We start from the raw sequence: 16,787 nt of genomic DNA on the forward strand, positions 1-16,787 counted from the left end.
GAAAGCAGAGGGGGATAGATCATTCAGAGCTGTAAGAAAGTAGAAGCAGAGAAGAAACTATAGCTTCATGACCCTTGGCCATGACCCCTCTGGCCTCTGTGCCTTATACACACTACTTCCAGTAGTTGGCTCGTCCTTCCCTGCCTTAGCTGCCAGTAAAATATTCTCTTTCAGCTTCAAAGGTGTTTTATACTTTGTAAAAGTCTTCCCTTTGTGGTAGAACTCATTTTTTACTGCTCTCCTGTAACTCTTTTAAAAACATTTCCCCTATGAAAATATTTCACCAGGCATTAGACTGTGCTTCCTGCGTTGCAGAGGTCATGTACCGTCCACCTCTGCAGCCCAGCAATTGGCAAAAGGCACTCAGTACAGTTGCTGAATGGATGAACTAATAAATGGCTCATGGGAAAATCTCAAGAAACTGACGTAGATTGAGATCTAAAGTGTTAAAATAACATAGTAGCACCAAATCCAGTGGCTCTCTGACAACCCAAATCAAATAATCTTCAAGTAGCTGGAGTAACTTTGACAAGCATGATCACTTCTTATTTCTCTAAGATTTGTAACAATTTAGGTAAATGAACTACCCAGAGAATGAAATAGAATATAACAGCATGAAAAAACAGTAACCAGAAGGAGACAAGTCAAAAGGCAAAGTAAAAGTGCTGACAGACTTATTTGTAAGAGAAGAGATGTTCCGTCATGCATTTCCCTAGAACACAGACATAATACTCTGGTGCTAGGAACAGTGAACACCAGAGGTCAAAGAGCATTTAACAGCTCTGGGCCCCGGTGCTCTTACACAGAAAAACAGCTATGATTAGGTGATTCCAACTCTAACATTCTGTAGTTAAACAAGAAAACAAACAAACAAACAAACCAAAAACGTTGGAAGACTGACAGTTTTCTTTGGGCTGTAAAAAAACAAAAAACAAAAGGCAGACAAACAAACAAAAACCCAGGGAGATATAGCACTTAGTAACTAATTATCTGAGCAGGTCGTCTTGTCCACGGCCATTTCCCACCTAGGCCCTGGGAGATCTCTGCCCATGAGAACGGTGGATCTGTGATCCAGCAGCAATGCTGAACTTACTTTGTTGCAGCTCTTCTTGTCCTTCTCTTCTGTGAGGGTTCATCTTGGGAAACCACCTCTTCCTCCAACTCTTCATCGTCTCCAGCAGCAGGTTCTTCTTCTGTTTCCTCTGCCGCCACTCCTTTGCTTTTTCTTCTCAGGTCCTGGGTTGGAGCCACCTGCAGATCCGCAGGGTAATACTCATTGCTACAGTGGAAAGAGAATTACAAGGCAGATGAAGGTGAAATGTCCTACTTCTGTCTATCCATGGTTTCCAGAACCACACGTGGAAGAGACATCAGGGGCACCTTAGTCAAGCCTCTTCAAGAACTTTCTTCTTTGGCAGTGAGCCCCTCTGAAGTACCCTACTTTACAGGTCAATCACTAACTGCAGAAGACAGCCCATTCATTCCATTGTAATCCTGTTGAAAATATTTGAAATGTCTGGTTTGGACTGAGCTGAAATCAGCCTCCCTGTCTCTGAAAACACAAGTTGGGGAGGAAGGTATAAGGGTGGATTATAGTAAATACTGAAAGTACAGCATTAAGACCATGTTAGTCACTTTTAAACCAGACACACCTACTTTGTATAGGGCTGTAACAAAATTCAGTCCTCTAGGTATGTGGTCTGATGAGACAGATGGAACTAACAACTGCATTGCTTTTTGGGCAGTCACAACATAACACAGACTTAAACTGAATGTCCAGGCACTGAAGATCAGTTCAGTCTTTATGTCTGTCTCTTCTAAACTAAGCTTGTGCAGTTCGTATTCACATTTGTTCTTAATGAATTCCATCCTTTAATTTTGGTCCATTGTTGGAAGTAACTGATACTATCTTGAAGGCTGTCATTGCCATTCACTTCATTTTTGTGTTACTTTAACCCATTCATCCAACAATTATTGCCCTCCTGTCTGTTTTGTGCATAGCACTAAGATACAGATGTAAGGCTATTAATGAGACATTGAAGTCCTCACTCAAAAACATACTGATAAAATAGCATGTTTTAGGATATTACCTTGACCAACACACCTGTAGGAAACTCCAGATTAATACACTGAACTCTACTGGAGGGTTGAAATGCTACCATATTCAACTTTGCGTTCTCAGCTAGCAGGATCTAGCAATTAATAAATTAAAAAGTGGATGAATAAATGAAACAAGCAAAGTTCCTGTCAGTTACAAACTGTATCATCATTGATTTAATAACATCCACATTATAACCTCAACATTCAATTAACTGCACGGCCTGTCTTTATCCTTCATCTCTAGGCACAGCACGCTCACGCATTCATTTATTAAATACGATAATTCACACAGAGCATTCACAAGAGTGTCCACACAGCAAGTACTCATTCATTAAGGGTCACAGTTGCCTGTTATTGGGATCTTTTTGCCATTGTCAGTCTTTCATTCCTGCTCGATTCTTAATATCATTATTCTCAGAGAATGTTTACAAGGGATTCACAAATTGGGTCTAATATCAAATTATTTGACACATACTCAGAAAGGGAAATTTCTAGACAAAAATTAAAAAGCCCATAGTATATTTCAAAGCCAGAATGAAAGGTGACATTTGGGTTTTCCATTAGTTTGGATCATCTATAAAAGTATTAGTTATAGGTGACCAGTATCAACTAGTCTTAATTTAAACATTTTTTAAAAAATTGTCTATCCTTCATCTCTAAGTCTTCTTAAACTCAGAGACCCATCTCCTGTTATGGGCTCCTTTCTCTACTCCCACCCCCACAGCATCTTCTACTGTTGGAAGAAGGTCTTTATCTTTCGGCTAAGGGGTAATCTATTTCTTTTTTGAGGGAAAAACTTAAAAAATTAACATGGAAGGAAATGTATACCCTACTAATACCATTAATACCAGCTTACACATATGCATAGCCCATTGCAATTCACAAATAACCAATAAACATTATTTTACATGATCTTCAAAACAAGGCAAGAAAGCTAAATATTACTGTTCTCACTCTATAAATAAATTAAAGACTAACGAGTTATGTGAAGAAAGAGAAAATCATTACTTTTTTACCATCCCAACTACTGACCTGCCCGCATCTTTTCTTGTAACCTTTGCCGGAATGAATTATTCATGTAAACCTTTTCACTTATGCATGGAATCCTGTCTCCTCTCAACTATTCAAGGCCATGGCTTTAGCGGTTTTATCTCCTGTTGCATTAGAAATTGTCCCCTCCCTTCTGGATCTTCCACAGCAGCACTGCATGCACATACGCTGCTTAAACCCTAAACAGCAGCCCCAACGACAGATCCCTCTCTGCTCCCACATCTCCCGCCACCTACGTCTGTTGCTGCTGCTGCTGCTGCTTTCTTTTTTAATAAGAACTATTCATACATGTTATTTCCATTTGTCTTCTCTATTATCTCTTAAACTCATTTTAATCAGGCTTTTGTCCTTACCAAATTAACCCGAACAAGTCATGTTAGGGTCACTTCCAAAGCCAATGGTCAATTCTTATTCTTCATCTGACTGAAGTCTCAGACACATTTGATTCCACTGACCACTCCCTCCTTGAAATCCTTTCTTCAAGGAATAATAAGTGATCTTGGTTTTTCTTTTATTATTCTTTTCTGGCCTCTTTCATGGTTCTTTATCTCCCAACCTCTAAATATTGCTGTCATTCCTTGGGAATCTTTCTGTACATTTACATGCCAAGATGTGATTTAATTTTTAAAAACCATCTATATACTAATGAGTCTCAAATTTATTATCTTTAGACCAAACCTTTCCCTTGAACTTTAAATTCCAAATTCAAGTATCCACTTAACATCTCTACCTAGATGTCTATTCAGTATCTCAAGCTTACCATATCTAAAAATGAACTCTTGATGTTCCCCCTCCAATCTGCAGACTTGTGCATTTCTCCCAATCTCAGTGAATGGTGACTCTAAGGCCAAACCCTTAGCGACACCACTGATTCCCCCCCTTCCTCCTCCCTGCGCCTCCCCTGACTCAGTACCTTCATGACACATCGGATCCGCTGGCAAATCCCGCAGGCTACTCTAGTAGCAATTCTTCAAACACACATCTTATTGAATTGAAATCTTTCAAAAATACCCAGTTCAACTACCTCTCATTATCTGCACTCCTGTGACGCTGGTCAAGTCACTGCCTAGTCCTCCCCAGATTTTGGCCATCTCCTCCCAGCTCTCTCCTCTCCCTACTCTCTCCCCCGCCATCCTATAGTCTGTTCTCACACAGCAGCCAGAAGACTCCTTTGGAAAACTTAAGACCTGTCGTCCTTCTGTTTAAACCTTTCAGTGGCTTCCCATTTCACTGGCAATTAAAACCAAAGTTTTAACGATCACTTAAAGGTCCTGCACAACTTGGTCTCCTGTTACCTTTTTGCCCTCATCTCCCAACTGCTTTCTTCAGGGATCACTGCTACTCAGACCCTCTTACCACTCCTTGAACAAGCCTGGCAAAGTGTGGTCCGTAGCCTGCCGTACTCAACCCTACAGCATCTTCACAAGTAGTGAAATAGTATTGGAAAACATACATATATTGATTAATTAGTGCTGTTCTATACACTACATTCCTCATCTTTAGTTTTAAAGCAATCCAACTCACACAGCTTATCTACTCAAAATAGAACAATGCTCCAGAATGTTCTTGTTATTTTTTGAGAGTACATTCCTCAGCATCACGGGAAACATTCAAGAGGTTCAAAACAGAGTGGCTGGGGTTGAGTTACTGAAAAATACTTTTAAGCTGCAGGCAGATAATAAAGCAATGAATAAACAGGTGGGAAACAGCAAGGTCTTTGTACATTGAGCTAATTCAATATGGCCTCCTTTATTTTGTAACCTGAAAATTTCTATTAACATTATTTGTGGGCCTGTTAAATTCATGTAAAATTAAGTGGTGAACCAAACTAGTCCAGTTGTTAGTTGATAGAGCCAGTACTTTATAGATGTGCCAATGATTTACAAACATGACAGATATAAAAAGAACTCAGCCGACTTGGGAGCCTAATGTATTGTACCTCCTCTTGCAGGTACTGAGGACACTCAGCTAGAGACATTCTCCAAGAAGAGAACACTTACTTGATAAATCTCAAGAAAAGCGGGGAAAGCTCCCTGGATCGCGGCTCTACCCTTTCTGGGAATTTTGCCAGAGCTCGCCACAGCAAAAATCGGAAGTTGGTATGGTCCAGTCTTTCCTGACAGTTGGTTTTCAATGTTAGCTGCTCAAGATAAAGTGCTCCAACATCTCCTTCGGGAGTCTGCTCCCAAGTGTCATCTCCAATGGACTTCTCATGCCGTATATCATTTTGCAGTTCTTTCTCTGAAAGAAAAAAAGTCACATAACCACCAGAGAAATGCTAACATTTGTCCTTTGTGCTTCCTCAAGTAACGACATCCCTTCCTCTAGTAGTTAAAGGGAACAATAAACCATACCCAAAGGTTATCAAAGATAAATCCATTTCTCATTTGTTTCCCAACTTCATGTGCAATTAAATAGTAAAAATTCAATTTAAACAACTACTTTTCTTTCTAGTCCCACTTGACGCCCCCTTACATACCAGCATGTGTAGCTGCTTTTTCTAGATGCTCATAGTAAACTTTCCAAAATTTCTTATTTTCCATTTCATGTGCATGAGAGCTAAGAAAAAAGATCACAAAATAAAATACGTGATATGATCCTTCTCTTGGCACATCTTATAGGAGAAAAAAAAAAAGAATGAAAGGATATAACTAAAATGTTAATTAAGTCATCCCTGAATGTGAGGTTATAAACATTTGTATTTTTCTATAATTTTCAAAATGCCTGCACTGACAACAAATTATTTTTATGGTCATAAAATACTAAATGGTGTTTTCAAAAACCTAAGCAGATACCTATAAGAAGGCTATTTTTAAGGCACAAAAATAGGCACGGGGTATGAGCTATAACCCATTAAGGGAAGGTGAGGCCTCTTATTAGGAGGAAAAAAAAAACCCACCTCAGTTTTTTCAAAGCTAACTTTAAAATGTTGACTTTTCTCCCACCAAATTCAAATATACTTATTAACACAAAGGTAAAATGAAACATACCTTTCAGACCTTAAAGAAGAGAAATTAGCACAACCATATGTGTTCACATAATTTGGTATCCTAGCAATAGTATTCTCAAAATGTTTATATACTTTTTTTGTCATTAGTTTTCTAAGAATATGCATAAACTTTACACAAGGAACAAACTGTGTATGTTGTTGACTATTTGTAAAAAATAAATCTATTTTTAGACCGAAAGATGCACCTGACAGTGAGAGCCCAGCCAGATATGGAGGAGCATAAAAGGCACTCAGTACCGGAGGAGCTAATAACTTTGATAATGGGCTATTGGTAACACATGTCAGATTCTTCCTTAAATGCAATAAACAAAATTATGAAGTTGGTGTTAAAAGGCTTTGCTTCCAGCATACTTGGTCTGATGGTTTTAAAGGGCAGTAAGTGGCAGAAAAATGAGTCCCAAATTGGAAAAGAATTTGTTTATTCTGCTTCTGTGAAATAAAAACTAATATTAAGGGTTTTGCGAGGCTACACATGACATATTTCTAATCTGACAAAAAGCCATCTGAAGTCAAACACCTGCCGAAGAACAGATTTCTCCCCCTGAGGCACACCATACATATTTCCTATGTGATTATTAAGGTCCTTTTTAGAGCTAAAGGGATTGTTGGATACTAGATAGCAAGGGTTTTTAAGTCCTTATTTTTAAATTAAAGTTCAGCTCAATGATTCAATAAACATAAATAAAAGTATGCCATTATTATACAATACTTTGTTACTGAAAACATTCAACAATACAGATGTATCATAGAAAGTAAAAACAGACCCTCCCCCAAAGTCATTTCAATGTACAAAGAAACAGACACATAACATTTGAACTGCTGAAAAATCTGGCATCACACAGAATAATTCATATTCATTTTTTCTTCACCTTGTCCCATAAAGGATTTACGGTAGCTATAAATATTATCCACACTTAATCATTTAAATCACATCCAGAAGGAGCATATTACTGACTCCATCATTCTGTAGTAGTTAAGACATAATACCTTCATCCATTTAACCCGTGCTTACCTGATGAGTTCAATAACAGGATCCCAGAGAGCACTGAAGTTAATATACAACATGCCTAGCAGATAACGAAGTGGCACCTGCAATTAGACTCATTTAGTAAATGGGTAATGAATGATAACAGAACGGCACCAAGATGCAAATACCCCAACTCAGACAACCGGAGGTCTGGAAAGAAGCATGTGCTTTATGAAAAAATTGTAGGTACAAATCCAAAAAGCAGTGAGTAATAATGTTCCAACTCCCTCCAAAATGTCACTTGCTATTTAACAGTGAAGAATCACTAAAGCAAATGTAGTATTCAAACTCACTCCAGATGCTCATGCTCAAAGGATATATTTAAATAAACAGATTTGATTCATGATTGAATTCCCTCTTAACAAATGCTGCCATCACCGTCACCTTGTAAGACAAAACTTGAACAGTAGTTGTAAAGCACAGATGGCAAAGAACCCAAGAAAGTCTGCTGGGAATGGCAGCTGCAGCTTCGCAAGCAGATGTCTGAGTTCTCAAAACCATGCGCTAGCCCTGGCCGGGTGGCTTAGTTGGCCGGAGCATTGTCTCATGCATTGAAAGGCTGTGGGTTCGATCCCCAGTTAGGGAGTGTATGGGAGGCAACCGATCGATGTTTCTCTTCCACACCTATGCTTCTCTCTCTCTAAAAATCAATAAACATATCCTCAGGTGAGGATTTAAAAAAATAAGAAGAAAAACCATGCATGAAAGGAATTCCAGTCAGAGGGTCTAAAGTTTTCTCCATTGCCTTTTGCAATGAGGAGCACTGCTAGCATCCCCATGTGCTAGGGAGGCATCATGTAGAATGCTAGTTCTATTATTATTCGGGGCCGGGTGCTTGTAGCTATTTTAGCAGCAGAACATAGCACAGGACACTAACATGTAAAGCAGCATAAGAACAGAACTGCTCTGATGGAAAGGAGAAAGCCTCCCTGTGGCCTTCTTCCCAAAGGGATCCATGATGTATCTTTAAGGGTCATGGACAGAAAGTCCCGTTGCTGACTTTGTGCAGCAATGAACAAATCTGGAGAACATCAGAAGTTAAACCTGACGTTGAGTCCTCCTGTCATCACCTACCACCGACCTTCACATAGGACACACATCCTCGGGAGAAGAGGGATAGGAAATTATTACTGCCACTGTTAAAATGGCGGACAGAGCCATCTCACTCAAAGAACCTAAGAAAACTGAGGATTTATAATAATTTTAAAAATTATTAATATGGGTGATCACTTGGCATGTTTCCTTTCTCAAAAGCCAACCAAATGGATCTGAAAGCATAAAGAGAGTAAAAAAACAAAACAAAAACAAGGACAGTGTTTTATACCTCCTGTAACGGCCCATCAGGGAGTGCAGTCTGCACCACGTCATGTCTCAGTTTTCTCAAATGAAGAAGCTTCTCTCTGTAATCGTTCACAGTTGCCGGGACAAGTTCTGCCTGGCGTAATGTAGCAAAGGCGGACTGACGCTCCGAGAGCCCATCATCCTGGTCAGCCAGAGAAAAGCAAGGACACGTGACAGTACTGTGATTTTTCAAAAAAGCATTCAATGTGGCTAAAGATCTAAAAACTAAAAACTGGGATAATGTTGTTTTAAGTAAAATAAGCAATACTTTTTGTGGGGGGCGGTGGAGGTTAGATTCATTTTTCCTCACACCATTTACTTCCCAATAGATAATTCAGGTTTAGTATCCAGCAGAGAAATAACAAGGAAAAAAATAGGAAAGTAATTCTAAAAATGATTCAAATTGATTGGCATCATCTGTTGAAATGAAGAAAATGTGTAGTATTTTTGCCATATAAAGTCTACCTCTGGTAGAAGTAATTATTATCTCAAGAAGCAATAATTTGCATTATGGAAATATTTCCCTATACAAAAATATCTGTATAAAAATGTTCACTGCAGTATTATCAGAAATCCTAAAAAACTGAATAACCTACATAAAAATCCATCAATAGGGAATTGGTTAAATAAGATATTTTAAATTGTGGGCTGCCATTCAAACTTCAAAAGAAATGGCGTAGGATGAGAGGTACTGATATGGAAAAACCTTCATGACACCATCAGTTTAAATTATGTGTGTGTGTATAGAAGTCTGAAATAATATTCACCAGTTAACTGGATTTTCAGTGGTGACCTTGTTGGTTGGTGGGAATAAGAATTACAAAAAAAAAATTCATTTTTATGGTAGATATTTATAAAGTGAATTATCTATGAAATTGTATTTTTGGAAATAAAAATATTTATCAAATGACATTTTTAAAACGTTATCCAAATTGAACAATTATAAATAATACCTCCATTTAGGTTATTTACCAATTTTGGCTGTTACAAATAAAGCTGCTATAAACATTAAAAAATAATAATAACAATAATACCTCCATTAGTTCCGGAAGTCGAACCTCAAAGTGATTTAGGATCCTTATTGTCAAAAGCCGAATCTAGAGAAAGTAAAAGGCATGTTTGAAAGACTAAAAGTTTAAACCTAAGAAGAAACTGATTAATAGTCGGTGATTTCTAAGATTTATAAAATTATTAAAAATATATCCCAATTAAACCAGCTACAATCAGTTTGTAGGTCAGTGTTTAGGAATCGCTGCTTTAAACAGAAATCACCCCAGAGCAGCCTTTTCTGATTAATGAGCTGTGACACCCACTGGCAAAGAACACACCACAAAACAGCGTTACCTTGGATACACCAGTTGAAATGTTTGCTTGTAACTTGGGAAATAATTCCATCAAAGCTTCTTCAGAAAGTGGCCCCTTGCAGCCACATAAGGATAATCTCTGATAATAGAGATCAGCCAACAGCAGCACAGACGGCTCCAAAGGAAACGCTCTGCAACGAGATCTTTATTAGGCCCCACCGTACCACACAGCCCAGAGCATTTGGACTAGCATAGGAACCACAGAAAACTATCGCTGATGAGGAATCATAAAAGGGAACAGACAAGTTTCACGTGGACACTGAGGATCATTTTAGGAATGAATCTGAGGCCTAGTGACAGTGAGTGACGTGCTCGAGGACCCACAGCTGGTTAGAGGCAGAGGAGGGATAGAATACGCCGTTTGGATGAAAATCCAGTGCCGCCTTCTCAGTCTCTGTAGCTGTAAATCACAATGACACTGAGCTACCGGGGAGGCAGTGCAGAGGAGGGCCCAGCACACAGGCCCTGGGGTGGGGCAGCCCCACCACCCACTGACGCTGCAGCCCTGGGCCAGCTGCTGAACCTCTGTGCCATCCTCCTTGAACACATATTCACTGAGTGTCTATTATGTGCCAGTGACTTTTCTAGACACCGGATATATTGGTAAACGAAACACAAAGTCCCTGTCCTCCTGGAGCTTATGTTGTAATAGGGGAAGGTAGCCAGGAAGTAAATACACTAATAACTAAATCATCTGGGTGACAGCGATGAGTGTGGTGGAGAAAAGTAAATCAGGGAAAGGGGGCCAGACTGACGGACTAGGTTGTGGGGGTGGAAGGGAGAGGCGACAGGGGTGAGGAGGAGGGCTATTTGATGAGGGGCTGGTAAAAGGTAAATGTAAAGAGATCCTAACTGGTTTCTCTTATTCTGCGTCAGCCTCTTCTCAATACAGCAGCAAGGGTGATCCTATTTAGGCCTGAGTCGCTCTGTCCCAAATTCCCTTATGGCCCGTTTCACTCTAAGTAAAAGCCAAGGCCCTATCATTGCCAAAGGTCATACACTGCCTGCCACCCCCACCTCTCTGTCCTCTGGTCCTTCTACCCATTTCTGGCTCTGCTCAGCCACGAGTTCCTTGCTGCCCAAACCAGCACTCTCCCCAAGCCCCCTGTCGTGGACGCTTGTTTCTCCCTGGGTCTGGGGGAGAGAGCCCCCGAGCCCCGATATCCTCGTGGCTTACTCCCTCACCGCTTCCTGGGTCCTGCTCAGATGTCTCCTTGGTGGCGAGGCCTTCCCTATTTAAATCTGCTATTGTCCCCAACGTCCAGACTCTCCCTGTCCCCTGTCTCTGCTTTAATTTTCTTACCACCAGCTAACATGCTATTTATTTACTTTGCTTATTGTCACTCCTTGTTGGCAAGTCAGAGAATTTTGTGTTTCATTCACTATGGCTCTCAGTGCTTAGAATAGGGCCTGGGACAGGAGAGAAGTGGATAAATATTTACGGAAAAGAAAAACATGGAACAAATCTGTTTTTAAAAAGCATGGGAATAAAATGTTCTGGACTCCAGCAACAGAAGCAAACTATTTTACCGGGTTTTCAGAAGGCCTGTCCTTTAGAAAGGGTGCTAAGCTGAGTAATGAATGGTTAATGACCTCGTGTTAATACCCAAACCAGAAACTGAAGAAAACTGGACTATTCTGGTATATGAGAGGGCCACAGGAAACTTTTCTGAAATGCCGATTGTGCCAAGCTGAGGTAGACTATGAGAGCAGCAGGAATGTGTGTGTTGGAACCACTCAGCAAGTTCTGAAAGGTCAGCACCATGCGCTGTTATGGTTGGGAGTAATCAGCGTTAAATATCCTTCGCAGAACTCCTGCCATTTGCGACAACATGGATGGAACTAGAGAGAATTTTGCTTAGTGAAATAAGCCAGGCAAAGAAAGAAAAATACCATATGATATCACCTAATACAGGAAACTAAAGAACAACACAAACAAAGGAACTAAATAGAACAAAGAGCAGAATAGCAGTCAATAGGGGGGAGGGGAGAGGGAGAGAAGGGGGATAAGTAAGGGAAGGGTTTAATTAAAGAGCCTGTATGAAAGACTCATGGATACGGACAACGGGGAGGGATATGATTGCGGGAGAGGGGGTGGGGTGGGTGGGGGAGAGAAATTGGGGGAAAAGGGGACAACTGTAATTGAAAAACCAAAAAAAAAAAAATATATATATATATCCTTCACAAATTCTACAACAACAGCTCACACACACCCCTTTACCAAGATGAATGTGTGTTTTAAGGCTGTTAAGAATTGTATTTATTTCAATTGGAGGATTCAAATCAATTATAAATCTCCTATGTGAATACAGCTCAGGTAAAAAAATTGATCAGAACAGGACTTACTATGTCCAAGATTTAACAAACACATAAGCTTTTACAGTTTATTCATTATTAGGTAAATGGAGAATATGTTTACTCACAATACTAAATTCTTCACATGTTCCACAGGAACCAAATTAAGAAGTTCAGAAGATTCTTCCAAACTTAGCAGAGTATTTACAGCTTGACAAAGAACAAATAAGTTTCCTAACGGCAGAAAAACAAAAGAAAGCACATTACTTATGTTTTTGACACAATAACTACCAGATATCTCATTTATCTGACACTTGTTATTTATACAAAGTTCTTAAGTTAAATTTGAGTCTCCTAATTATCCGTCAAATGTCAGAATTTAAGGGAAGGTTCCCAGTCTGTTTTAACTTTCTGAAGAGAAAAATATATTCAGAATTAGAGAATAAAAATGAATGTTCCAATAACTAAGATGAGGAGGAAATTCAATAGTTCCACTGACTAGCATCACCAAAATCACAACTTAGGAGGAGAGTAGAACTGGACTTTTTAAAAGCTAAGACAATATCTCCCTACAAAACCCACGCTGATGTTATGTCTCCAGTTTCTAAAGAGTTGCATATCCAATGGCTACTACCCATAATCAACTTAACTAGTATTAATTGCACATTCATTTAATCCTAGAACAAATGTTGGCGAGTTATGACCAACAAGTCAAATCTTGTAGGTAGTCTGTTTTTATATGGCTGGCAAGATAAGGAAGGCTTCTTCTTTTTTTCATTTTTAAAGGGTTGTTTAAAACAAACAGAAAGAATATACCTCAGATCTGAATATGGCCCACAAAACCTAAAGTATTTACTAACCAGTCATTTACATCAGCACTTTGCCAAGCCCTGCTTCAGACTTGAGAACAGGATGCCCACTGGAACTTCGTGCAATGGCAGGAATGTTCTTACTTGGGCCAAGAAGCAGCCACAGTCCAATATGGTAGGTAGCCAGTAGTCATGTGTGGATGAGCCCCTGAGATGTGGTGAGTCTACCTCATACTCTAATGGGTGCTTAGTATCTAACGCAGAGTCTAGCACCTTAATAGTAAAATGAATGAATGACTACTGGTAGAAAAAATATATGTTGTGCTAGAAAAAAACAAAATACCTACTTTCATGTTGCCGTTCTCAGGCTAGTAACGGGAGACATACAAGTATACAACAGGAAACGGTGTCTTGGGTAGAGCACCAAAATTCTACCTGAAGAGTCATCTTCCTAGAGGTGTTGCGCTTAAGCTGAGCTTTGAAAGGTACGTGAGAGTTTACAAAACGACAAAGACCTAGAAAGAACTCTAGGGAGAAGGTCGCAGGTCCAAGGGCAGCCGGAGGGCTGGAAAAGGAAGTGTGTTGCTCAGGATAAGCAAATGCCTAGAGCATAAGGCGCATTCCAGGAACAGACTGGCAAGAGGGAACAAAAACACAGGCTGGGGCTCAAGAACTGGAGGCGGGGTGGGGGTGGGGGGAATCTTATTTCTTTGACCTTCAGATTCAGCTCCTGTTCCAGACACCGTAGCCCGGTCACCAGGTTATGAAATACAAGTGCAACACCTCCCTCCTGCCTTCTTTCCCCCTATTTCTCCCACGGGAGGCTACGCCAGAACACAAAGCTAGCACCATTCTCTGGTATTCTACGAGTTTACAGTGACTTCGGGTGTGTCAGAAAGGCAAGACAAGAGAACAAATGGAAATTATGACTGACCTTTACCGAAACTCCCTCTGTCAACGGCCATGAAGAGTGACTCTGCGAAACATGTGACTAGTGGTATCACCTTCTCTTTCTCAAGAGGTCTATCCAGGAAATGGGGAGGAAAAGGAAAAGTTCAAACTGGCTTTTCATGGAATAGCAGGCAACGGCTAATAATGGGTTCACTCCACATGCTGTCCCTTTCAAGATAAAACATGGTGTATTTTCTCACCTAACATGAGGCAACACGACAAGGGTTGCCCAAGAACGTGAAAGGAAAGTAGTATCATTATTTGGGGGTAACTGGATTATAGATAAAAGATGGTCCAATACTGGGTTCTGTTCCTTTCCTCCCTTGGATCTGGTCGTCTTCTGCCTTTTACAGGATCTGAAGGAAGAAAAGATAAACAAATGTTTAAAATAGCATGGACTGTAATCGCTTTTGCCTTAAGAAGGCTCCTTTCCACGCGCGGAGCATCTGGGGAGAGGAGGGACTGGTGGTGAAGGCTGGATACGAGCAACCGAACAAATCACTAATTTTCAGCCACAGCTTTTTTCACCCTCATTGGTTCTGCTTTCTTCTATTTTCTATTTTATCTTACTTCATACCTTAAAGTAAGTCTTTTCTAGTTTTAAGTATTTCCAAATGTTGTGCTGATGGACATATTTTTAAGAACTGGAGAGGTAACTTACTGGAATAAACTGACTTCGCCATCCCCTTTCCTTTTTGACCTAATTTCACTATAGTAGCTCCCCTCGCACCCCTTATCTGCAGTTTTGCTAGAAAATTTCATAAACAATTCATACATTTTAAATTGCGTGCTGTTCTCAGGAGTGTGATGTGAGCTCTTGTGCTATCCTGCTCCATACCACCCAGGACGCGGGTGACCTCTTTGCCCAGCTTCTCCACACTGTAGAGAAGGGACTACCTGCCCGTTAGTCCCTTGGAAGCTGTCTTGCTTACCAGACGAACTACCAAGGTATCAGTGACCCTTATTTTACTTAATAAGGTCCTCAAAGCACAAGGGTGGTGATTCTGGCAATTCGGATATGTCGAAAAGAAGCCGAAAACTGCTCCCTTTAAGTGAAAAGGTGAGTGCTGTACAGTAAACTATTTTGAGAGAGGGAGACCACATTCACGTAACTTTTATTACAGTATATTGTTATAATTTTTCTATTGCATTATTGGTTATGGTTGTTAATCTCTGATTTATAAGTTAAACTTTATCATAGGTATGTATGTATGTAAAGTAAAAAACATAGTAACACAGGGTTTGGTAATAGCTGAGGTTCCAAGGCACTGGGGGCCTTGGAATATATCCTCCACAGATAAGGGGGGGAGCACTGTACTTCACAAATGTAGAATGATGTCGCAGAGTTATTGTAGTGCATATGACAAAAGCCACTAAAATGATTATGATTTAGAAGAACTTTCTCTGCTGCTTTAACCTGATAAACAGTTACTCAATGATGCTTTCTCATGACATTCAGTTTTAAGTATCAGTTTCTTTGGCCCTCCTCTTGTTAGCTTCTTTTTATTTTTGCCAATGAAATATACCTCAATCCTCTTTAAGACAGAAATCTAATTAAAAGAAAAATCAGAGAAACATGAAAAATGATGTTTTTATAAGTTATCCACCATGTCCAGTTGGCTTATCTTGTTACACAAGAGAAGTTAAATATCAGGTTTTTATTCCTTTCTCTCATTAAAATGAACCAGAAAGTTGCATTCGATCTTGTTTCATACTAATCAGGATATTGAATGTTTGAAGATTATGATAGATAGTTAATTTCTCTGGCAATTTCAAAGTCACTACATCTTGGTATATAGTCTTTCTAGTACTAATCATGACTGAATAATCTGCAAAAATCTTACAGATAAGGTATCAAGATGCTGTAAGAAAGTGTGTCCTTAGTAGGCACATCATTCCCTTGTTTCGTTACATCTGCCACAGCTCCTCCAATAAAACCAATGTTTCCCCCCCACCCCCTTCTGCGAGGTTCTGAAGGATCCCACCCTCCCCTTCCTCGCTCATTTCCTCATTCCACTCTCCTCTTAGCTCACTGCTCCTTATCCACATGGACTTTTTGTTCCTCACACATCCCGGGCTTATTCCTGTCCCAGAACCTTTGCAGTGACTCCTCCACTGCCTGAAAAGTCTACGACCTAGCCTTTCTTGGCCAGGCTGGCTCCTTCCATCATTACGACGACGCAAAGGCCCCCTCTCCAGAGAGGAGTGAGTGCTGCTTCTCCATTCAGTTGCCCTCTCCATTCCCTGTTTTATTTTCATTTTTATCACTATCTGAAGTTATCTTGTTTGTTTCATTGCCTCACATACTCCCCCCACCCCAAGAATGTCATCTTTTCAAAAGAAAGTATCTTTTTCTCTTTCATTCTTATGGCCTGAAACAGTGCCCGATACAATAAATATCTGTCACATGACAATAAATTTATCTTCTGAAGAATCTTTTCACATCTATCACCTCTTTTCAACCTCACCACAAATCTGTGAGACAAGTAAGCGGAGTGTGACTAAGAATATTCACAAAGGTGACCGACCACCTGCCCTACTTCTGTGAAGGTGGCATAAGGAGGGTTTCTCAGAAAACTAACACAGGATCTGTGGCACTCACGGTATGTTAATGTGCCTACATTAATTTCTTTATACTTATCATGGCACATTCTAAGTAGGATTTGAGATGGCGGAGACCACGATGTGAGAAGGTCTGATCAGCAGCCTCAGTGAGGCTTTGGCTGCACCTCACGGGGCCAACAGAGCAGCTCACTCCCACTTCCAAGAACCCATAGTTTTGGCCGTTTGCAAGGAATTTGTCTGTTGGAGATTGGCTTGGTATTGCAAAATCAAGAGAA

General features: G+C 40.0%; 1 protein-coding gene across 1 annotated transcript in view; it reads right to left on the minus strand.

Annotated features, from left to right (window-relative positions):
* The window catches only part of UTP20 (UTP20 small subunit processome component), a 91,851-nt gene that overhangs the window by 60,265 nt on the left and 14,799 nt on the right, over positions 1-16,787 (minus strand). Inside the window, exons 13-22 of the mRNA XM_090272636.1 lie at positions 14,148-14,303; positions 13,931-14,019; positions 12,316-12,421; positions 9,873-10,023; positions 9,563-9,625; positions 8,512-8,670; positions 7,173-7,249; positions 5,630-5,709; positions 5,151-5,391; positions 1,094-1,279 (exon numbers count right to left, since the gene is read on the minus strand). Coding sequence (XP_090128762.1) covers positions 1,094-1,279; positions 5,151-5,391; positions 5,630-5,709; positions 7,173-7,249; positions 8,512-8,670; positions 9,563-9,625; positions 9,873-10,023; positions 12,316-12,421; positions 13,931-14,019; positions 14,148-14,303 — 1,308 coding nt within the window. The remainder of the gene's footprint in view (positions 1-1,093; positions 1,280-5,150; positions 5,392-5,629; positions 5,710-7,172; positions 7,250-8,511; positions 8,671-9,562; positions 9,626-9,872; positions 10,024-12,315; positions 12,422-13,930; positions 14,020-14,147; positions 14,304-16,787) is intronic.

The sequence above is a fragment of the Furipterus horrens genome, unplaced genomic scaffold (assembly GCF_987537825.1).
Source record: "Furipterus horrens unplaced genomic scaffold, mFurHor1.1.pri manual_scaffold_4, whole genome shotgun sequence".
Taxonomy (NCBI): Eukaryota; Metazoa; Chordata; class Mammalia; order Chiroptera; family Furipteridae; genus Furipterus; species Furipterus horrens.